Raw genomic sequence first — 23,661 nt, 5'->3', positions numbered from 1 at the left:
ATTGCTGATAATGGCAAAAAATGAGAAGTGTATCTTTTCTGGCCACCAGGCACTGTTATTTGTGTATTTTTCATTCAGGATCACTGAGTGCACATTCCATTTCCTACCACTGACCTTAGCTGGCATAACATCGCTGAATCTTAATGATTCTTCTCCACTTTGGTTCCTTTTCATGTCTCTAACCCTGAATACCATTCCACCAGTTCCTCTGCATGTCATTGCATCGATACTGTTTTCATTGAATTGTCCTCTGAGCCTTCCCCACCATCTCCTCCCACTGGGAATATTTCATCTGTTTTCGTTCCCATCTCCATGTCTCAGCTCCCAAGTTCTGACACACAAAAGAATTGCACCGTGCAGGGAAAAACCACTGTTAAATGATACTTTTTCACTTGTTATGTGGCTGAGACTTTCAAATAGAATAATAGATTTAGGGATGCCCAATAGACATTGGAGTTAGACTTAAAAGGGCAAACGAGTGCCTGCAGTAGTGTGCACACACACCCATTTATATATTTTTTGCATCTTTTTCTTTTACGTCTGTTTTTGTAATTCACTATAGAGGTAAAGTTCATGTAGGAGATAAGATGTAAAAAAAGCTTTGCTATACACATAGCCCTGAAAATCAGTGTATTTTCTAGAAGGAGCTACATTCTCCATTGTAATTGGCTTCAGTTTTAGAGTCAAAGCAAGCTGTAAGAAATCACCCATTGCATGGACAGAAATGATAGTCTGTATCCTCCTAAAGATTTACAGTCATGAGGGGTTGTTTCATTTTTTCTGAACTCTCCTGAGCTAGTAAATGTCAATAAAATGTTTTGACTGCTTGTTAAGATATGAGGTCAGTGTCATCAATGGTGTCCAATTTAGATATATATTGTTATTCACTAAAAGTGTGTTTCCCCAAATTTTTCCAAATAGATTGTTCTTCTGGAAGCTGTGGGGGAGTTTCATATGCACTGTGTCCCATGAAAAGAGGGTTTGGCTGCCTCCAGTTGCAGTCTCACAGCAATAAGGAATCTGCTCTGGTTTAGAATGTCAGATCTGGAAAAACAAAAAACCAACCAAACCAACCAACCCACAAAAAAACCCGCCACCACCAAAGCTCCCCTCCCGTGGGATCTCACCACCCGAGATTGAAATGTTCTATTTCTAGCCAGCGGGCAAAATAAGCTTGCACTTTGCAGAAAGCCTTTGATGGCAATGATCTTCCTTCTTGCTCTGTTTAATTGCAAAGAATGTTTTTGTATGTAGGTTCAGCTACAAGAAATTTTATGAATGTTACAATATATAGTATTGCAGTTCTTTTAAAGATGGTATTTGCATCTGGAATAACATGCTGTTCTTAAAACCTTGTAGCACCTGGACAGTGATGAAGATTCTCCTCTAGTGACGCTTTCCTTTGCCTTGTGTATACTGGGTCGAAGAGCTTTGGGAACTGCAGCTCACAATATGGCCATCAGGTAATTTTCAGGAATCCCTTTTCCTCATTTTAAAGCAAAGACCTGTTTGTCTTTTTTCACTTAATGTGGAATCTCAGCAGAAGATTAGATCAAAGCGAAGTCTCTTTCCTCCTTAAAATAATTTGTTTTCTGCCATTCCTGGACATCTTTTACTTTGGTAGCTTACTTAATAACTAATATCAATCTTTATTTCATAGGGCAAAGCAGAATTTTGCATTGAAAGGATAGGTACCGATGGTTATTACTTCTGTTCTCTCACACCTGGCCTGGCTACTGTAACGCTGTCTTCCTCCAGAAGGGGAAGAAACTTCTAAGCACTCTGACATCTAGTTAGCTAAACAATAATAAATCCATAAGGGTCCTCTACTCCTCAGGGCTCCTTGTGTTCCTTGTGCCACCTCATTCTGGTGACGGAGAAAGGGAGACCCTCGCATCTCTTGAGACTGCAGCTTTGTCTGTTTCAGTTTACCTTACTCGTTCATTCAAAACACTTCTTCCTAGAAAGTCAGGTTAATGAAAATATGCTTGGTTAAGTTTATTTCTGGATATGCTCTTCACCTTATATTTTCCTTAGGGATTCTTCCATTTTCACTAGGAGTTCTGAATTGTTTGGGTTTTTTAAAGTACCATTTATGCTGTGCTAAGTGTTCAGCCCAAATAGTTAATTTTATAGATAAGGTATTTTATTAATGAAATAATCTTTACTTTATTAAAGTCTACCTTCTCTCCTAATTGTAGATTTTTATTAGATGTATTTGAACTCTGTGTGTTCACAAGAGTTTTGTAACAGTGGAGAAGATTACTAAATACAGAGTCTGTAAGTGACCTTGCTATATTGGCACAAAACTGTGAATAAAGCTAACAAGCACTCTATCAACACGGTCCTTAGAGAGGATTTGTCTTACTAACAAGCAACCAAAGACAGCATGTGCAATTTTGAATGTATTTTCTGTTATAAGATAAAACAGTCCTTTAAATATTCATCCTAGCTTTGTTATCTGTTGAGTCATTTGTAATGCCTGGTTTTATGTCTTCCTCTTTCAGTCAGTCACACAAAATGTTCATGGCCCACACACCCTATTTCTTGGTGTGCTGCTTAGAATCATAGAATCGTTTAGGTTGGAAAAGACCTTTAAGATCACCCAGTCCAACCATTAACCTAACGCTACCAAGTCCACCACTAAACCAATTAAGGCTAGAGTAGAAATTTCAAGTTTCCTGGCTTGGTGGCTGGATTATTTTTTAATGCAAGTAAAAACTAGGAATCATTAAGGTTGGAAAGGACCTCTAAGATCATCAGTCCAACCATCAACCCAACACCACCATGCCCACTAAACCATGACCCAAAGTGCCACGTCTACCCGTTTTTTGAACACCTCCAGGGATGGTGACTGCACCACCTCTCTGGGCAGCCTGTTCCAATGTTTGACTACCCTTTCCGTGAAGAAATTTTTCCTAATATCCAATCTAAACCTCCCCTGATGCAACTTGAGGCCATTTCCTCTCGTCCTATTGCTAACTACATGGGAGAAGAGACCAGCCCCCACCTCACTACAACCTCCTTTCTGCTTTCTAAAGTCGCTTTCGTCACCTCTTTTCTACTAATCTTTGCACATTCCCTTCCTGTAGTTGTTTTCTTCTGGGTTGAGTTTCCTCTCCCTTCATTTCTATGCACTTGAATTAGTGCGATGTTTAGTAAGGCACAGATATTTCTAAAATTGCCCTATGTTTTTTGATGATCCAAATTTTAGAGTTTGGGGACATGATAGAAAAGTTGACATGCATTTGTGATCTTTTTTTTTTTTTTGAGAAAAGATTAAAGTGAATTTGATCTGGGGCTGCAATAGGTATGTCACAGCGGTATTAGAAATGCCTCTAAAAATATCACAAAAACTTCCTAAAACTGTCATCACATTGCATGTACCTTCCACAGGATCTTAAAATCCTCATTACAATGTTTTGGGACTAGTACAGATACAATAACAATGTCACCTATTTTTATTGGCTTACATGGTCGGTAGCTAATGGAAAGAGATAATCTTATCAGAGACTTTCCAAAGCTTAACATGGAAAATATGATTGTTGAGAATAATTATTTGCAAAGTCTTCTGTAAAGATTTTAATAATAATTGCCAGAGTCAGCTATAATGTCTTTTTAAAATCTGGAAAATCACCGATGAACCAAATTAGTTTCTCTCTTTTGGTGAGCAGATGCTTCATACTCAAAAATACTTTTCTTGGGGAGAAGAGGTCTGTAGAAGGGGAAAAAAATGTAGTAGTCACATGCACTGCACAGCTCTATCCCTGTTTTTCTGAATCCATTCTGTATAATCCTGTATCTTTAAGTCCTGATTTTCTTTTTATTAAGAAAGTGCTCCAGGGCAGTATTGAATCATTGTATTTTTTAAATGTATTTTGTGACATGAAAGGGATTAAGTGGAAGCTTCTGTCAGTATCTTTTCTAGTGCTACTTCACAAATCTTTCCCTAGAAAAGTTTCACAGTGAAAGACTGTGTCACTTACCCACCTGGTTAAATTACCTTTAATACATTTCAACTCTCAGAAGGATTTTGGGGGAAAAAAAGGAATGAGTAGCACAATTCAAGTTATAAATTGCTACAGCTACAAAACATTACTTTAGCTTGGTGAAATATGTTTATTCTTGTCCTAAAGAATTCATATATTTATTTTAATTGACAAAAACTATTTAGTCAAAATTATTAACTGAGGAGCAAGGTGGGTATGCTACCCCCTGACGTCAAGACCTTTATCAACAAAAATCCCCCAAACACATTCACTTCAGCACAGAGGGCAGTTCTTACCATACGTAGAGCGTTTACTGCTTCACGCAGATCTTCACAACTTACTTAAACACAAAGAAGCAGTAAGTCAGCGAGACTCCGACAGGAATACAATTACATGGCATGCCAGGAGGAAGGAGACTTTGTCCAAGACGTGCAACGCTGCTGAGGCCAGAAGGAGATGTTCCCGAGGATTAACTTTTGGCACTGAAGGCAGGTCTCCCTTCCCTCTCTCTGTGTTCAGTGGAGATACAGCAGCTCTCAGAGGGTGATTTAGAGCATTATTGCTGGTCCTCGCCCCCCGCTCTCAGGCTCTTGCAGGTCTGCATTCAGTCAGATGGGGGAGAAGTTCCTAAGGTCCTCAGAAGCTGGAGGAATCGTTCCTTAGGTGATGCTTCACAGTCCTTTTCCTTGAAAAGGTGTCATGATAGTTTGGGGACCTTTTGGAGCCTACTGGTGCTGAAGAAGGGTTTAGTTTTCTGCAGAGATGGTGTCAGAACACAGCCAGCTGTGTGCACGAGGGGGACGTACTGCATATACGGCTCTTGGGAGCTGGCTCACTTTGTAAGAGATCAGGGCTCCTAACACGTGCTCTATCACACTCGAATGCTGGACTACAAAAACTTAGATTATTTAGATCACTCTGGTAGGCACTGAGAAATGACCTTTAACTTAATCTCAGGACTTTCTATTAATTCTGGCTGTGAAGCATCTTGTGTACAACATTGCTAGAGCTTTTGTGATGAGTTTGAGATGTAATGGCCAGATAGGCACTGTTGTCCTCCCCTCCTCACGCTTATTTCTATGAAGTGTTTCAGATATGTCCAACGTGAGCAAACTAGCCAAGAATCTGTGCTCTGTGGTTCATGTTTCGTTCTCGGGGATGAACTGTGCAGGTAGTAGGAAACTTTCTCTGGACTGAGTCTAGCCCTTGCTGTGTCTTGAGGAGTGACAGACATCCAACTGCTGTGCAGAAATAGGAATGCAAGGGTAATGTTACACTGAGCTGTGCACCACAGAATTGAGATTCAAGTTTACATTGTGTATGTAAACTATCAATTTGCACTCATTTACACATGATTTTGTCTAATCTATTAATCAGTAAATGTCACTGTGTAAACCAAGATTTTAAATGCTCTTATATAATGTATGTAAATAATTATTCAGTGTACCTGTTCATGTAAATGTCAGTAGAAACCCAACATTAACACTAGATTACACAACAAATGCATTCATTAAGAAGGCAGAACATTGCTATGCAAATCACTTGCTCTTTTAAACTGTCATTAGGAGGCATCCTGCACAAAATGCAATTTGAAGAATGACATGCCATTACCATTCATTTATTCAGATATGAGTGATATGTTTAGGTGTGTATTTGTAAAAAATTACTTAATAATCCTATTCAGCCACTAGACCTACTAGTAAATAAGTGTTTAGTATACATTTTGAATTTGGAAAAATATAAAAATCTCTCAATAAAGCATCTCTCATCAGATACTTCCAAAACTACGAAGCCTGGATGCTCAGGTCCCCTGAGCTCCCTCTGGGCATTATCACTCAGCGTGGACAGAGGGTGACTCCAAGGAACGCCTCTGCCTGGAGGCACCGCTGCTCATGCTGCAGCCCAGGGAGGCAGCTGGCCCCACTTGCCCCTTCCCTCCTGGGCACCGCATCGCACCGCCCAGCATCTGAGGGGAAAGAGGTGGAGGGTGCGGGACATGGCGCCACAATGCCGCCTGTGATGCTGCGTTGCTAGGGGGAGTTCAGGCAGGCAGCGCAGCTCTATGTCTGCCAGAGCTGAGGAGAAGCAGGGGAGAAAAGCTTGACTCTTTGCTCACAACCACTATCCTATAAAATACCAAATTTCATTCAGGTGAGCTGCGTCATTCAGGTCGTTACCAGCTCACAGGCATGCATGTTTCTTTATTCCTTAAATAAATCTACAGTTAACATTGGGAAAGGTCTATAAACTGCAGACAGAGGATGGGTTTTGGCGTGCAGAATACACACAGATACATTCACCAGCTCATTAGTCTTCACCCATTCTGTTTTCAGGCTTGCATCAAATGCTTTTAGTTTCAGCTGTTGGAGCAGCGTAAGGAGTGCAGTAGGAGGGAGTATTTGCTTTGGCTGTGTTGCCCTCCCTCTGGTATTTGTGGTGCTACTTAATCCCCTCCTTTCTGCACATTCGAGGGGCCGACGGTTCCCACACATGTACTAGTCTTGTTCTAAAATAGCTCACAGTTGTGACAGCAGCTTTTCAGGTTCTTAGCTCAGAGGGTTAGAAATGTGGCCAGAAATAGTAGTTATGTCTCTTCTTGATTCATGTCATTTCTTTGGCATGTGAATTTACCTTAACTAGTTTTTAAAATATTTTGGAAGAGCCTGTAACTACAGCAGATTACTAATTGAGGTGTCTTAAAACTGGGCCAAGAAAGCACCAACCTTGAGTCAGGCCTGAGATCAAAGCTGGTGGCTTTACAGCTTCTTTATAATCTCATTAGAGTCTTCAGGAGAGAGCATAACAATGGGAAGAATAACAACAGCTGTATCTCATGTGGATTAAGGACTGTGTTACAGAAGTAATGGCTTGAGATAGTGTCACATTCTAGGCAGAATGTACCCAAAAGCTTCATTACGATTGGCAGGAGAATAAAAGATGTCCCTGGGTTTGTGAATATAGCAACCTCCCCCAGACCTCTCTGGTGGAAAATACGATATATAAAATAATTGACTCGCAGCCTCTCACAACTGCTGCCACCACTGCTTCGCCCCTTGTAGCAGTCATATTTATTCTTAAAAATGCTGGTTAGAGAACTTACTATGCAGAGGGATGAGAAACGGATGGTTCTTCCCTAACTAAGCACAGCGAGAGCTGTCCGTGCTTCCCTCCACTCCCTCTGCTGATGCTCAGCTGCAGTTTCCATAGCTGGCCTAGCCCCAGCCTTGCTTTCTGCAGATGCTGCTGTTCACAGCAGCCTGTTCAGCATGCGCTGATGCCATGACACTTTGCTGCGAACGCAAGCTCTTTGACTACTCTGGTGTTCAGATTTGGCTCTGAGAGCCTCTAATGATGTAAAAAACAGTTCTGCCTCCTGCCTACTCCTCCCTTCGTCCCAGCCAGCTTTTCAGAGCAAATACAGGGGGTGTTACGTGGGGAAAAACTGTACTACAGATCATCATTAGGTGCAGAGTTCAGGGTAGTTTTTTCAGTTTCATCCTGGGAAGAATATTTAGATACAGAAGTGCTTTTTCCAGGCAAGGATTCAGCTGTGTATGCTGGATGTTGTCTAGTGGGTGGGTGAGTGAAAGGATTCTTCCTGATTCCTAGCCTTTTCAAAGGAGATGATAGTCACATATTTTACTGCACTGGCTGCACCCACCATTTTTTTTCCCCTAATTGGTTTATTCTGGGGCTTTCCTAGCTATTAAGCAGGATTTGGGTATATGATCATTTTCTAAACAGTGGAGATGAGCGATTGAATGTCAGTGGGGATCAGGACCCGTCCCTTGAAGATGTATAACTCCCATTGAAATCAGTGCTTGAACTGTTTTGAATATCTGAGTGTGCCTGTCTCACATAGGCATGTTTTAATACGTAACTTAGGACTAATAAATGCAGATCGGTTAAGAATTCACAAGAGCTTCCCTGTACTCTTCATGATCCCAGCAACAACAACAGTTCCCTGCCTTCCTGACTGGCCTTGGTCCCACTGATTAGTTGATTTGTATTACATGGTGCTTCCACAGAGAAAATCGGTATCCAGCTGTTTTTCTGGTAACAACACATATATCTTTCCATTTTAATTTCTAAAACATGCTACCCACCAAGGGCAAAATTAGAACATGTCTGAGCTGAGGATAGGCCAAGCAGTCTCTCAGTCTCTCTTCTCCCTCTCTTGGAGAAGAGAAAAAATTTAAAACATTTTTTTTCTTTTCCTAAAATAATGAAGAAAGCTCAATTATGTGGAAAGAGTTCTCTGGAGAAAGCCTGGGTGGCAGTGAAAACCACTAACATCTTAATGCAGCTTCTCCTCAGAGCCTTTACAATCTGAAAAAACCAACTGTTGTAAGAGCGAGTAAAATCTTGGCAGGTAGATGAAACCATGTCCTGTAGGTTTGCAAGAGATGCCTGTTTTTAACAGATGGTTCTGTTTTCCTCAATTTCGAGATCACTTCTTCAGAGCAGCATTAGGAGAGCAGTCCTGCTATATAAGCATTATACAAGTGGCTGTGGTGTCGTTGGGGAAAGCTCGTGATTTGGGGTGCACGCTGGAGCTGAAGGCTGGTTGTTTCCCTTCACAAAGCCCTCCTGCAACCATTTTCTAACAACTACTCGATTTTGTACCTTTTACCTCTTGCTTAAATCTCAGGTCCACGCAAACTGTCATCCAACGTCAGGCAGAACTGGTTACATCTAGTTTCTTATATTAGAAAAAAGAAATGCAGCGCACATTTGCTTTAGGGCTCATTGTTTCAGTATGAAATGCCTGTCGTTTGATTCATGCTCTCACCCGGTTTGCTGAACAGCCTGAAACTTAGTATTCTTCTTAGTACATCTGGTTTAATGTTCACGTCTGGGTTTGAGTTTCATGACAAAAGTCTCAGATTTGCTGACAATATTTTTTACAGCTTTTTTTTTTTTTTTAATTTTTACCTTGCAAGGAGAACTGCTAAGAGTAACAGGGCCAATCAATAAACTTTCAAACAAGGGGGCAGCTTCTGCTGCCTGCGCAGGGATTGCAGAGCAGCTGGGACACTTTGACCTCGTCTCTTCAGCGCAGCCACAAGAGAAGCAGCACCCGAGGCACCCCGTGACACAAGCACCCATCCCTAGGACATCCTTTGTTCCAGGTGCCACACTCGTTTCACAGCCAGCCATTTACAGTGCAAGCAGAAGGAAAACACCTACCCCGAGGAACGGTTTCTCATTAGGAATATGCGATGTGACCCCTGCTTTATGCCCACCGCAGGAGCTCAGCGTGCGCCGGAGGGCCGCCGGTCACTGCGCAGCTCAGCACGTGGCTGGCAGCTGGCGGGGGTCTGGCTTGGTGAGACAGGAATGACTTCTGGAAGTGACTGCTGCCTTTGTCTTACAGCTTGGACTCTTTTCTTTACGGGCTCCATGCACTGTTCAAAGGAGACTTTCGGATAGCAGCAAAGGATGAGTGGGTCTTTGCAGACATGGATTTATTGCATAAGGTTGTTGCCCCGGCAATCCGAATGTCTCTGAAGCTACACCAGGTAGGGTCTTTTTTTTATTTTTAACTTTTACTACTGCATCTGTTTTCTTGGGCAATCACAGGAAACCTTAGAAACTGTTCAAAGAAAGAAAAAAAAGACAGGGAAATGGAGTACTTGTTGCCTTATTCTGAGAAACTTCCTTAACCAAAATGGAAAAGCTTGGCGTTGGTTTATTTTGTATTCACTTGATCTTTTCTGTACTCCCTAGCTGCCCATTTGAAACCATTCATATTGCAGAGCTCGGCCCTGCAGTTTTCATCAAAACAAAACTGATGGTCATGTCACGTTTTACTTGTGTGGATACTATAAAGATGGTTTTTAGATTGAAAAGAAATACATTGATTAGACTAATTTCATTGCTAATTTATCAGTGCTTTTGTGAATGGCAATACACACGTAACGCTTCTGTGTGTTAAAGGACACAGCTGAGAGGAGAGTGGTTTGAAGGGTTAGTGTCACGGCTGTTTGTTTATGTCAGGCGGCTTCTGACCCTGTTCTGTTTTCAGTTGTAAAAATCTGGCACACCTCCACTGAAGCTGCTCCAATTTCTTCAGGTCAACCTCTGTATAGCTTGGAGTTGATTTTGTTCTTGCTCTGGCACGTTATGATTTAGTATCATATGCTTTTGTCATGCATGGTATTTATAATCGCTCTGAATGTAACTGAAGTGGAACTGCTGTGAATTAGTATCTGAGAATTTGACACAATAATTTTATGAATGTTATCGCTGGCTGTGTTGCTGCGTGACGTCTAAAGCAGTAACACAATATTGTGATATCTGCTGATGGATTCCCAGTCTGTGCTTTTGTTGGTGATTTTTCATGAATAAAAATAAGGATTTCCACAAGAACTGTGGAATGCCCCAGGTGATTCCAGTCTCCTTCCGGCTTACCCAAAAGCTCTGTCTCCCGTGGTTTCCCACTTTATAAAAAGAAAGTGGATAAGCTGACATTCTCCAAGTGTCCTTGTCCAGTGGAGACATGAGATCAGAACAGGTTACAATAAAACAAAAATTGTACCTTTCTATATTATGGTTAATTGTTCTACCTCCCCAAAAACATGCTGTGTCAAAAGGCAAGTCACTTGGGGGGTGAGCTGGCAACTGTTCGAAAAACAAGATTTTGTTCATTGTTAATAGTTTTTGTGTTTTCAGAAATATACCTGACCTTTTCAATACCTTTTCCTGTACTACCAGGACCAGTTCACCTGCCCAGATGAGTATGAGGACCCAGCAGTTTTGTATGAAGCGATCCAGTCTTTTGAAGAAAAGGTTGTGATTTGTCACGAAGGGGACCCAGCCTGGCGCAGCGCTGTACTCTCCAACAGAGAGGAGCTGCTAACCCTGAGACACGTAGTAGATGAAGGAGCAGATGAATATAAAGTTATCATGCTCCACAAAAGCTACTTGAGCTTCAAGGTTATCAAGGTACATATACCATCTTTCTAATATTGCAGTAATTTAGGGCTGTGGTAACTAATACTATTTCTGAGTAATGTGTCCAAAAGCAGAGGTTGATTGTAGTTATCGGAGTAAGGATTGGAGGCTAAAAGAGCTCTCTTCTGTTGACTTCCATATTGCACCCATGTTTGTGTATCTGAGATAACATTCCAGGCTTTACCAGGGAGTAGCTGCAAAGGTTCATAAAACCTGTTGGTGCAAAGACATGACATGACTGCCATTCTACCTAGGTCATATAGTTCTGCATCTTAAGTAGCAAACGTTTTCACATGATCCACGTTTTTAACCTATCTGTAGGTCAACAAGGAGTGCGTCAGAGGGCTTTGGGCCGGGCAGCAGCAGGAACTGATTTTCTTACGCAATCGTAACCCAGAGAGAGGAAGCATCCAGAACAATAAACAGGTCTTGCGGAACTTAATTAATTCTTCATGTGATCAGCCACTGGGATATCCCATGTACGTTTCCCCTTTAACCACCTCGTACCTTGGGACACACAGCCAACTGAGGAACATTTGGGGGGGACCTGTCAGTTTGGACAACATTAAAAAGTGGTTCAGATCCAAATGGTTAAGGTAGGTGTTAAATTTTGGTTATGCAGTCTCGGTTCCACTGTATTTTCTGTTAAAAGAGAGTAATTCCATACTGTTATCTATGAGTAAAAAGTTAATTGCAGATAACTTGGAATAAAACAAAATAGCCCTACAGGTACAGTAGAAAGCAAACTCATTAACTCATTCATGGCTTTTAAGCAAAGCTTTCTACATGTTCAACAAGATTCATTATCAAATCACTAAGCACTACAGACATTTCCTTTATTCCAGGGAATTTTACTGTTTGGGCCTTGTAAATAAGGGTATCTTGTCTGTAGCTCAGTGACATGTCAGAACACGAGTAAATGTGTTGGTGAGTTATGCTCCAAAGCTTTGGCAGTATAGATGATCATCCCCAAGTCATTGTTCTTGACCAAAACACATCTAAAAATGTACTTACTATCCACCAAAACCACCTGACTTCCCCTAGGAATGCATGATCAGTATCTGACACATTCCATCTCATTCCTACATGCACTTTTCATACAGCAATAACTCACTCTTGTCTCATTCCCTCCACCCGCCCTGCTACCACTGTGGCTGAGGAGAGGCAGGGGACCCTGGAGAGACTTTGGGAGCCAGCTTGCATGCTAACACCTATGCTAAAATGCCACGATTAAATCTAGTGGCTTAATATGCTAGTTTCCCACCGTGCAGCTTATTCCCACTGAGCTCCCTCCAGCCCATTCCTCTTCTTTGCTACTTGGTTATCTCATGCAAAAGTTGATCTTTAGAGACCGCTGTAACATTAGATAAAGAGTCCTAAGGTCTTGCAGGGCTGCAAAGCCACTTAACACAGACAAGGAAAGATTTGGTTTGTGTCGTATACAGTTTTGTTCCAAGTAAGCTTACCACATCATCATCTTTGTCATCTCATAAAATGTCAAAAGACCTGCAGCGGTATGAGAAAGTACAATTACACATTTTGAGGGCAACTAACATTGGTGGCACAAATTTTTGGACATAATAAATGGCTGACCACGTGTGTGTTCTTGCAAACAGAATGCGGAAGGACTGCCATGCAGCTCACCATGAGAGAGGTAATGTTGAAGAGGCGGATAGCGGAGGGGGGTCTTCGTCTAGCAGCAATTCCACAGGCAATGCAAGCCAGAGCAGTAGCTCACAGCCCACCAGAGACGGAACCCCTCAGTTGCAAGCTTCGTCTCAAGATGTCCACCAGCGTGCAGGTATTTGCACAATTTACTTGGCTTTTTCTGTAGTCTTCTCCTGAGGGGCCACGTAGGCAGATGCTTTTGGGGCATGCTCATATCCAGTGGAAAACTAGTTTTAGAAAGAGAGACCTTTGTCTTTCCTAATGACCAAGCATATGTAGGAGATGCCTTCCTGATATTGTTCCAGGTATTTACTGGGAGGGTATAAGACAAATGTGATTCATCAAGGGTTCTGCTGTGAAACTCCTTTATGTGTAACTTTTGGACTAGGAGGTGCCACTAACAATGCCAGAATGAGAAATGCAGATGGGAGGGAGTCTACATGTGCGATGCAGGGAGCCCATACCACAGTGAACCTGTGCTTATTGTTGGCTGGGAACAGCAGAGGTGAAAGTATGCAAAAATCTTAATTATCTTGGAAGGACCATGACGATTCATTTGAGGAATTGGTTTGGCTGTTCATCAGCGCATGTGGAGAACAAATAGGAAATAACTTCTTATGCCTATACAGCAGTTACCAGGAGAAAATTAAATGTTGCCAGTCATTCTGTCAACTAACAGCTGAGCCCTTCTCATATTAAATTATGGATTCAAAAGTACTTCAGACATATTCAGAAGGTCTTCACATTGGATATATACATGAAGTTTGGCAGTGGGTCACTGTGAGACCTATCACTGTGGGATCAGGACTTGTAATGTAAAGCCAATTAACTCAACCTTGCAATGAATTGTGGTATTACTGTATAAACTAAAGCAGAGAACTAGAGGGGTATGACACTTGTTTGTTTCCCATCAGATCGTTTTGATCTGTCATTAAAGATAATGGACAGGACTGGAGAAAATCTTGCCCTGAATATAAATCATGTTGTAAGAATAAAATAACTTCTGCTTTTAATTGAGTCTAGCGTTAGAGGAATCCCCACGTGCATACTCATTACTTGACATTGCAGTAATCCGAATGGCAAACTTAATTGTAAAATAATGATCCTGAGCATGCCATACAAGAATGAAAGTTAATTGTGAGTTGTTTAAAAGAATGTATTGGGTGCCCAGAAAACCACAATCAAGAGAGAAGGTCACACTTTGTTAAGAAAAGCAACCTGACTTTGAGGTAAAATGAAGAAATGCACAACAAATGCAAGGAAGTGGAAAATAGCAAATGCAAATCAGTATTCAGTCCCGCGAGACCGTTGATAAGAGACAGAAAATGAAACAAGGAGAAGTTTCTGGCTAGCACCATTAGGGACAAAAAGATAAAGGGGGTTTGTGGCTGTTTATTTTTAAAGAGTATTAGCAGCAAAGGAATCCTAACAGTGGTCTCGATCCGTCAGTACATAGAAAGGCAGAGCTGCCGATAGTGTAGAAATGAGAAAAGAAATATCTGGTTTGTATTGGGAAAAATGCAGATGATCTATTTCTGTGATCTGATCATGAAGTAGTTCCTTCCATCCTAACAGCTACAAAGAACAGGAAAGAGTGGCTATCAAAGCCATATGCTTAATTGAGCAAATCCAAATGACTCTCATTCAAGAAGGTTTTTAAGAGAGCTGGTTAAAAAGCAAGCTCTGTTTGATCTTCAGTAAGTATCGGGACACTAAGGCGATACCAGAGGACTGGGAAAGAACTTAATGCTATGCCTGTTGTTGTTAAAGCAGAATGAATAGGGTGACCTGGGCAATGCATGTCTGTCAGTCTGACTTTGGTTCAGGGCACTGTTGGTCTACCACGCGCAGGCCTAGTGCCCTAATTTAAGAAGGACCTTTTTAATTTGGAAGGAGTTCAAAGAAGAGCCAAAAAATGATCAAAGATCTGGGAAATACATCCTGTAGTGAAAGACTAAGAGCTTTCAAACAATTTATATTGTAAAAGATGCTTTGATCATAGTCTGTAAGTACTTACCTGGGCAACAAAAGGTGACCAAAAATAGTTGATTCAAGCAGACTTGGATATAACAAAGCTAAACAAATTCAGATTTGAAATCAAGTGCACATTTCTAACAGTGGGAGTAAATAAACAGTGAAACAAGCGACTAAGGGTTAAGATGGATTCTCCATGACTGGAGATATTGGATGCATTTCTTAAAAATAATCATACTAATTAGTAATACCATACAGGAATTAATTCCAGGAAGTTCTATGGCCCATGCTATGTAGCACAGCAGACTAGATGATCACAGCAATCCCTTCTAGACTCATAATCTATGAAGCAGTGCATTTAATGTTTTCATATTTCATATTTCTTTTTGCACCCTGGTGCCACCGAGTCTGCAAAATGCAATGAAAGCCCTATATAAAAGTGCAACCAAAATCAGGAGCATTGGAAACGTGTGGGGTTCTCCCCCAAAGTGTCCTTATTTCATGATGCAGTTTATAGAACAGCCTTTGTTTCCTAAGTGTTTTCAGGGACAGAGTTATTTATGTGTAGTCGCGGGTGGTCTCCTGTCCAATGGTCTAACCACTGCATTTGGGATGAATACAGAATATGTTTGGACAGGGGTCAGCTTGGCAGTTTAAATCACAAACAGATGTTTGGCCACGTTAGCCCCTGCACAAACCAATGCGCCACAGCCCCTCTGTTCTTAATTCCAGTCCGCTCTTTTTATTTAAAAAGGGTAACATATTAAAATAACCATCAGATGTAGAAACCAAAGCACTTAAACAAAACCCCGGAGTTTGAAGAACCTTGAATCCCCGCGGAGGCCAGACGTGCGCACAGCTGCTGGTGCGGCAGCCAGGCCTGACCCCCATCGCAGCGCGTGCCCTCCCCGCCATCACGTCTGACGCGCAGAGGACGCTGGCAGCATGGCGCACAGGAGCCACGTGCATCTGTCCTGCGGCTCGCAAGCGGACATCTCGGGGCTCTTATTACCGAGAATGCTGCTTGGCATGCCATTCTAGGAAAATTTTTGGTTTTATTGTTTGGAGTATAAAAGTAGACCTAAAGATACATTGTAAGTGGGGTGCAAAAGTGTCCAGTGCTTGCCCAGCCAACTAGGTTTTAGTCCAGCTGAAGAGCTCCAGTTAGGTTGTGGCCTGGCTCTGCCATCTGACTCTGTGCGAAGTTACCAAAATTCTCCTTGCTTCACCATCTGAAAGATGGAGCTAATGATACCAGCCTCTGGAAGGCAGGTCTGTGGATGTAAAACAGCATGTTTCAGCTATATAATGTAAATAGTTTGGATATGAAATTCTGCGTTACTGGAACCCTCATGAATTCAGCAAACAGTCATGCTTCTAGAAGATAGTGTGAGATTTATAATCCTTTATGCCTGCAAAATTTCAGTATCTGGAGGAGTTTCAGTGCTTCCCTCCCCTCTGTAGTTCGGGTATTGAGAAAAAACAAAGCAAAAAAACTTACCAACAACCTGGAAATGGCTGCCAGCAAAACTTGTTTCTGCGTTGATGGCTCTCAACAGATTTTCTGGCATTAACTCTCTACCCCACAGCTATAGCTAGGAAACCAAAATGCCAGCTTGTGTTAACGTTTGGAGTTTCCTGGAAAGCAAAAAAGCAAAGCAGGCACTCGCGTGACTGGCTGTTTGCTGCATAAACCTGGGTTAGAGCCTGTCTGCAGAAGCGAGAAACTCTTCTGGGGCCTGGGGCACATGCCAGCCTGCTGCATGCTTTTTGCAGAGTGCCTGGGTGCAAGCAGGTATCTGGTGGCCAGTAAGTTGATTTATTTTTCATTCTATGCCTATTTAAATATGTAGGCATAAGAAGCACAGAAATTATTTGTTTGAATGACATGAGGTGTTGATATAAATGTTAAAAATTGGGGTGTATATGTACAGGAAGATAGACATTGTCTAGGCATGTCAGAATAGCATCTCTCATCTACTCTGTATCCAACAGTGGCTGCATCGAGATGCTTCACAGAATGGGGCAAGAGCTTTATGTGGGGCTCATTCAGACCTCCAATAGACTACCCTAACTAGCCATGTTCACATCTTTTCAGTCTGTGATATACTGTAAATATCACTCTTGGAACTCAGCTACAGTTTAATATTAAACACAGTCTTGTGGCTTGAATGCTGTAGTCTTCCACGTGGTTGAATTCTCAAATTCTCTTTCCCCATATGCAGGAATAATTCTTTTTAATGTGCCACTGTTTTAAGTCACAGGTTTTTTGGCTTTATTTTTGCATTTAATTGTACCAAGCCATTTAAGGTGGGTATTCAACAGCCCTACTTTAGTGTGGTTGTCAAAGGGGAGTGGAGTTACAGCAACACTATGCTTATTCATTGGGCGGGTTAAAACGTACATGGCAGAATAGGTGTGAGCCTGTGATTAGAGTACTTTCCTTGGGGTGTCTTCTCATTTTCCTCTCTTTTGACTCAGTGGAGAACCACTGGCGCTATTCTGAGCAAAAGCCAGAACCCTTGTAGTGGAAACACAGCAGGGTTCATAGGTTTAGCAATTTGTTATTTCTGTTATTCTTGGGATTCTTATGCTGCTAAAACCAGTAGTAATATGCCAAAAGTAATAGGTACACATGGGATGCTGTCAATAGCATGGGGTTCATCAGGATGCCACTGACTTTAATGTATTTATCTTTCTTTTAAAGGCAGGAGAAAACCCAGGAGTCAGTCCGTCCAGGCACACGCTGCTTTAAACCAAAGGCCCCCTGCTTCAAGTCACTCTGGACCAATTGTAGAAAGCCGCCAGCCTTTCATCCAAACATCCACATCTGCCCACGAAATTGCCCAAAGGCTTTCTAGTAGTCAGCTGTCATTCCACAACTCGGCAACATCTGTGTTTTCCCAGTCCCCTGCTGTTCCTGTTGCTGGCCAGCTGACTGTGCAGGACCGAGCTGCAGCAATGCTCAGGTCCAGTCTGGCCTCTTCCACCAGCTCAACTCTCAGCCTGCTGTTTGGCAAGAGAAGTTTTTCAAGTGCTTTGGTGATTTCTGGGCTCTCAGCTGCAGATGGAGGTAACACCAGTGACACCCAGTCATCCAGCAGTATGAATATTGCCATGGGTCCATCTGCTAGAGCAGCGAGTCAAGCGACTCGGGTAAGGCTGAGGCCAAAATAGCAGTACCAAGCATGAGCTACTGTACTGCTCTCCTATCAGGTTCTTGAACTGTCCCCACCATCGTTTCTTTCTTCTCGCTGGTCAGAAAATGGTCTTTTCCAAAACATCGTCAGGATTTTGGTATTTGGTTTGGATTTCGCTGCATCACAATGAAAATGAGAGTGTTTAATATTAGTGCGCATATGAGAGTGATGTATTTGTAAGTGACAGGTTGGCTGTTAAGCATGCACCTGAAATTGCAGACTGGGATAAAGTCCCTCTTCCTTTCAGTCAGACCAGGAGCTTAGGTCTCCATTTTCTGCAGCCCAGGGATGAGTGCCATCATAAGCAGACTGAATAGCTCCTTCCTTGCTTGCTTACGCAGGACTTAATTTTTTGTACAAAGAGGAATGGTTCCCACTGAACAGTGCACTTGTTCTGTCCCTCTCTCACTGCCCAGAAATTCAATCCAGGACCTGAAAACCTTCTTGCTGAAAGGGTTAGTCAAAGGAAGTCTGTAGGCAGCATTTCCCAAAGGAAACCTGCATGCCCTGTGATTCAGCACTTTCTAACAGCAAAACAGTACACACAAAGAACTTCCAGCCCTCTTCCCAGTGGGCTCGCAGTTCTATTCCCATCTTCCCTGGAAAATTCAATGCACATAGTAGTGTTATTGTTTTATTGTCTACTTAAGTATATTTATTTAACTTTGGTCACCATCAGTTGCTTTCCTGAATTTTGAAACTTTCACCTCAACACTACAGAGCAGTAACGTGAGAAGATGGACTCGAGATAAAGGGCGCCTGCAACTAGAGGTTGAGTGACAACGTAATTAAGACAGCCTTTCACATTTGGCCTACCAAAATGGAGGCCAAATTGGCAACAGGGGAAGACTGCGGATATGGAAAGTCCCAAACACTTTTCTGCTACCATCATTCTGAACACTGTATAACATCCCTAATTTTCAAAGAATTCTCCAAACCTCAAGTGAAAAAAAGCTCCTTAGCCTGTGTGTATTTTGCTCTCAACCCAAAAATACCATGTATGGTATAGTTCCCTGGAGGTTTGCTGTGAACTTCAACAGAAGTTGACTGAACGTTACTCATCTGGGTCCGATCCTGCTCTGTTACTCTAATGAGCATTAGTAATATTTCTACACCTACAGCGGAACATATCAGATGACAAGGCATAATTCCAACTCTCAGGAGTTTATAGCCTAATATGCACGAACTCAGCCAGTCTGCAATACTGAGTACTGCTGGTAGGATTCACCTCGTCTAACTTTAAGCCATCTAAAATTTGGGCATGAGGTCTCAGCTGATTGTTGGTGTGGCCTCTGTATTCGGTGGAGAGGACAGTCCACTTCATCCTTACAGCTGTCAGGAAGAAATCCTTCCCTGGGACACTTCTATCTCTCTGCCAACCATTGACAGCCTAGATGATACACTAAGACTACATGGTTAAATTTAGATGAGGTGAGTCCTGGCCAAAGTAACTGCTCAGAGTCCAGGTGCCTATTTGATTGAAAGTGGTAAGGAGGCATTGTTTTACTTAAACATTAACACAGCACAGTTCTGGAAAGCTTTTATACTAATGGACTCCTTACAGTGGGGTGACACTGCACATAACATTTTCAGGCTGATAATTGGATTCCAGTTTTGATGAAAAGGTTTCTTTGAAAGTTGGATTTAAAATTTGGTGTATAAAGCAAGCCCCAGAGCAACCTGATTTAACTTCTTAGAAGTCAGCTCTGCTTGGAACAGCAGTTTGGACTGGATGACCTCCAGAAGTCATTTTCAATCCAAATTATTTTACAGCTCTCTATACATGTACATCTGTGGAACTAAACCTCTAGCTCCTGGTCTGCTTTTCTTTCCAAATTTATGCATTACACAAAGTGTGACAAGTACCTCTTCAGAAGTCCCTCGTGAATAATGCATGTCAAGAATCCCATGCAGTTTCACAGAATGACATTCCTAAATCAATTTTTAACTTTTTTCACCTGTCACTTCAAAAAATAGCTGAAGTGTTACTTAGAAATCTCCTAAACTAGCTGACTTTTTCTTTCTTTCTTTCCAGCAACTCACCGAGACCTGTGAAGCAACCGATGCTACAGAACCTAGACGGCAGCGAGAGGCAGGTCCGGCCCATGCCATATTCATGAGTCAGAACCTGGAGTGCAGAAGGGCCAGCCAAGAAGACATGGCCCTGGAAGACACCGCTTCTCAGCAAAGCCTGTCTGAGGAGCAGTAAGGAGTATTCCTAGCGCAAGGGCCACGTGCTTTTTCGAATTAAAGACAGAGTTAGGTCAGGGAGCTGCACATGGGTTTAGTTTAGGTTCTTTCAAATGTAACAAGCAACCTCCAAATGTTTATTTTTCTAAACTTCTTCACAAGAATACTACAGGGCAGATGTTCTTCAGCTAAAGGCCTTGGCATGGGTAGGGTTGGAAGATGTCCTAAAAAACACAGTGCCACTTCATCTCAGGTTCTTGTAAATCCTAGAACAATGAATACAACCTGTTTAACGTTCCTTCCCCTGGAACGGTTGGAATCACAAATGAATACAGTAGGAAATATTAATACAACTCAGAGAAAAGCACATAAGACATCTCTTTCCTGCCATAACTAAACAGCTGATTGCATGCAAACTAATTGGCATTTGATATATAACTAACAAAAGGCAACTTTGAACAGAAGCAATGAATACATAACAGGACAGTACAACATGTACTGTAACACTAGAGCAAAATCTGATTTTTTTTTCTCCCGGCAGCAAATCTCTTTTTTATTTTTAACATGTTATGCAGGTGGTAATTCCGAGTAGCAACACAGCATCACAGATTGATATACTGCATGCAGCCATATTGAAATACTGTGTGAATGAGCCATGCTACACAGGTTAACAAAAGTCAAGTGTGAGAAAAGAAAGTATCCAGTGCATGGAAAGCCTTCAAAGCATATGGTGCACCTTATTTGCAAAGAAAGCAGCTTTGCATTAAACACCTGCTCTTAGGTATTATCTCGTGCTCCTGTTTGGTTTACAGCAGTGTTTCTCAAATCCCAGGCAACAGCCCCCTTGGGAGTTGCAAAAGGACCCAGGGGAATCCTCCTCAAGGACAGGAAAGTGCAAAGCAGGCTGTAATTATTGTGGAAGTGTTTGTGTTAGGAAGGAAACAGCTAAATGCCTTTAATTGCTGGACACAGCTCAGTGTCCATAAACACCTGTAGCCAGTAATTACAAAGCATTCTGATTTCCCTCCCCAGAGAAACTGAGCTGCTGCCAATGTAATAGTTGCAAAAAGATGATGCAAAAAGGGAGGCCACGCTTTCACAAAGTTTGAGAAACACCGATTTACAGGAATGCATGACTACTTCGGAAGCCAAAAGGCTACAACAAATCCTTCCTCTACTATAGCATCTAAACACACATCTTTTTTTTTTTTTTTTTTTTTAATTAAAAAAATTGCAGCTATTGGTGTCTTGCTGTTCCTCTTTACTGTAACTACCATAGATTGTTTCTAATTCTCAACACGATGATGTGCAGCCAGGCTGTCTTGTCCCAATTAACAAGAAAGATTTAACAAGAGATGCTGTAGCTAAGTCTCATTACTGTTAGGCAATACACAGTTGCATTCTGAGCTTCCTACTGTGCCACACTTAAGATTATAAGTAGTAGAACTAAGTAACACCTAGTGAAAATAAAATGATCCAAATATATTTTGTGTGGCAGCAGTTTTTGGGTTTTCTTTGTTTTCACTTGCTTTCTGCATTATGAAATTGAGAAATCTGTTGTTTTTCTTTCACTTCAGATCCTGATGAATTGATTATTTATAAAGCTCAGCACAACCTAGGCAAAATTCTGCTCATGCTTGCAAGGGCAAAAGCAGAGTATTCATGTACAGCCCTTGAAACACACAGTCATCAGTGCAGCTTAGGTCCTACTAATGTCTCCTCCAGCATCCAGGTGTGATGTGGAAGAGGAAATTTAATGCAGCTGCTCCCTTCTGACCACTTCTGGCAGATCATACCTCTCCTCCCACCACTCTGCTCATGAAGTGCTTCATTACAGATAAAGCATGGAGGTTATACAGGTAGGTGGAGGGCTCTTACCAACAGCCACCAGTTCCATTTCTGTCTTGGGGGCTTTTGCATGGCAGTCTACTAAGATAAACCATCACTGCTTTGTCTTCCTAAACCCTGCCTTGCGTGGAGGCAGGGCAAACAGGCAGCCATGAAAAGCACTAAAAACTTTCCCATATTCAGTTAGCCTTACTTAGGCCTCCAATTTTTCACATCTTTAACTTAAGTTTGAATTAATTTCCATCAAAAATAAGTAACTCCAGTGGTCCCAACCAACCTAAATTATTCTGTGTCTCCAACTCAAGCATGCTAAACCAGGCTGGGAAACAGTTGCACAAATCCTTCCAGCAGCAAGCCGCTGTATCTGCTTAGCATGGACCAAGTCCCAGCAACACCACCTTCCCCCAGCACCACAGCTTCTCTAAGAGACTCTACCATCTCCGTGGCCTCTGGTACTGCACCCTAAGATAATGCAGCTGCCTCACAGTTCCTGACTTAGCTCAAGCCACCAGCCCCTGGAGCACAACTCCTTGGGGACAGCAGCATGCCATGAAGCCCAGCCTCCTCCTGCACAGGGTGGCTGCCAGAAAAGGCATGTCCTGATTCCGCTGTTGAGGCAGAGTGCACAAGCCGGACAGAGCAGGAGTCAATGTAAGATTCAAAAATTAGTTCCTTTTCATAGCCATGTCTTACACAGTTTTTATTTTGCCTTAAAGTTGTTATTGTAGCATAGTGGGTTAAAAAAAAAAACCTCGAGTGACCATTAACAACAGTAACAAAGACAAAAAAATAAAGATGACAGCATAAACTCTCCCACATTACATTTCTCCATAATTTTGAAGACAGTCTGCTGTTATTAATAAGACTACTGCTATATGTGGTGTTTTTAAATATGGGCCAATCCTACAGAATAACCAGACATAATGGTTAGAAATAAAACCTGGAACTAGGTATGAGGTTGCATTGATTAAGCACATCTTAGGCTTCCCCCCATGTGTGCATGAGGTAGAGATAGACCCGATTACTCTGTACATGACAGAAGACACATTTAAAGCTCTGATGCACACAAAACTAAGAAATAGGTACCTAACCTTTACACAAGGCCTAATTTCAGCAGTAAGCCGCTCAGAACAGCTCTGCATAGCACCAAAAGGCACCCGAGTCCCTAAGAATGCTATTCTCAGCACCAGTGCCTACAGATACACAAAGGCTTTAAGTCATACTTTTATTCCTGACAGACCTAAGCAGCTTGATACTTAACCTCACACATGAGGTGCTTCAGAGTTGCAAGATGGAGGTACCTGTGATACCCCAGGAACCCCACCTGTTGGGCAGTTTTGGGCTCTGAATGAAAAGCAACGGCAATTTTCACTGCTTTTAAGTCAGCTCCAGCACTGATGATATGTTTCACAATGTACAATGCCGCTGTTAAAACTTGGCCCTAAAGTTGCTCAGGCTGAACAGTTTGCCTACATCACATGTCTGATCTCTTACCACAGCTGTGATGCAGGAAGGATGGCCACCACCACCACATAAGTACCTTTTATATGCAGTTCCATTTTGTGTCAGTTGTAAAGATTCAGGTGCTATGCTTGAATTTTTCCAGAGCTGCAGAGGCCACTTACTCATCAGGGGCTGAAGGCAAAGCCTGCCTGATGCTCGTTCAGCCAGCCCAGAACCTTCTTGTTTCTACAACCTGAGAGCAGTGACACTCCTGTCTCACTAGCAAGCTGAATGCATCCTTGGAGGAGATCAAGCACTCAAGCCACAAGAGCATTCGGTACATGCGGTTCTTTCACAGAAATGTCAGAAGGGATGAAGAGATGGAGGCCCTA

General features: G+C 42.1%; 1 protein-coding gene across 1 annotated transcript in view; it reads left to right on the top strand.

Moving 5' to 3' along the window:
- The window catches only part of PCNX2 (pecanex 2), a 164,026-nt gene extending 144,029 nt beyond the window's left edge, over positions 1–19,997 (top strand). Inside the window, exons 28-34 of the mRNA XM_075707554.1 lie at positions 1,360–1,463; positions 9,367–9,511; positions 10,707–10,937; positions 11,268–11,542; positions 12,563–12,747; positions 17,296–17,744; positions 19,824–19,997. Coding sequence (XP_075563669.1) covers positions 1,360–1,463; positions 9,367–9,511; positions 10,707–10,937; positions 11,268–11,542; positions 12,563–12,747; positions 17,296–17,744; positions 19,824–19,997 — 1,563 coding nt within the window. The remainder of the gene's footprint in view (positions 1–1,359; positions 1,464–9,366; positions 9,512–10,706; positions 10,938–11,267; positions 11,543–12,562; positions 12,748–17,295; positions 17,745–19,823) is intronic.
- Positions 19,998–23,661: the final 3,664 nt, after the last annotated feature.

This window comes from Pelecanus crispus, chromosome 3 (assembly GCF_030463565.1).
Source record: "Pelecanus crispus isolate bPelCri1 chromosome 3, bPelCri1.pri, whole genome shotgun sequence".
Taxonomy (NCBI): domain Eukaryota; kingdom Metazoa; phylum Chordata; class Aves; order Pelecaniformes; family Pelecanidae; genus Pelecanus; species Pelecanus crispus.
The sequence above is the reverse complement of the archived record's forward strand: the minus strand, read 5'-3'. Positions and strand labels throughout refer to the sequence as shown.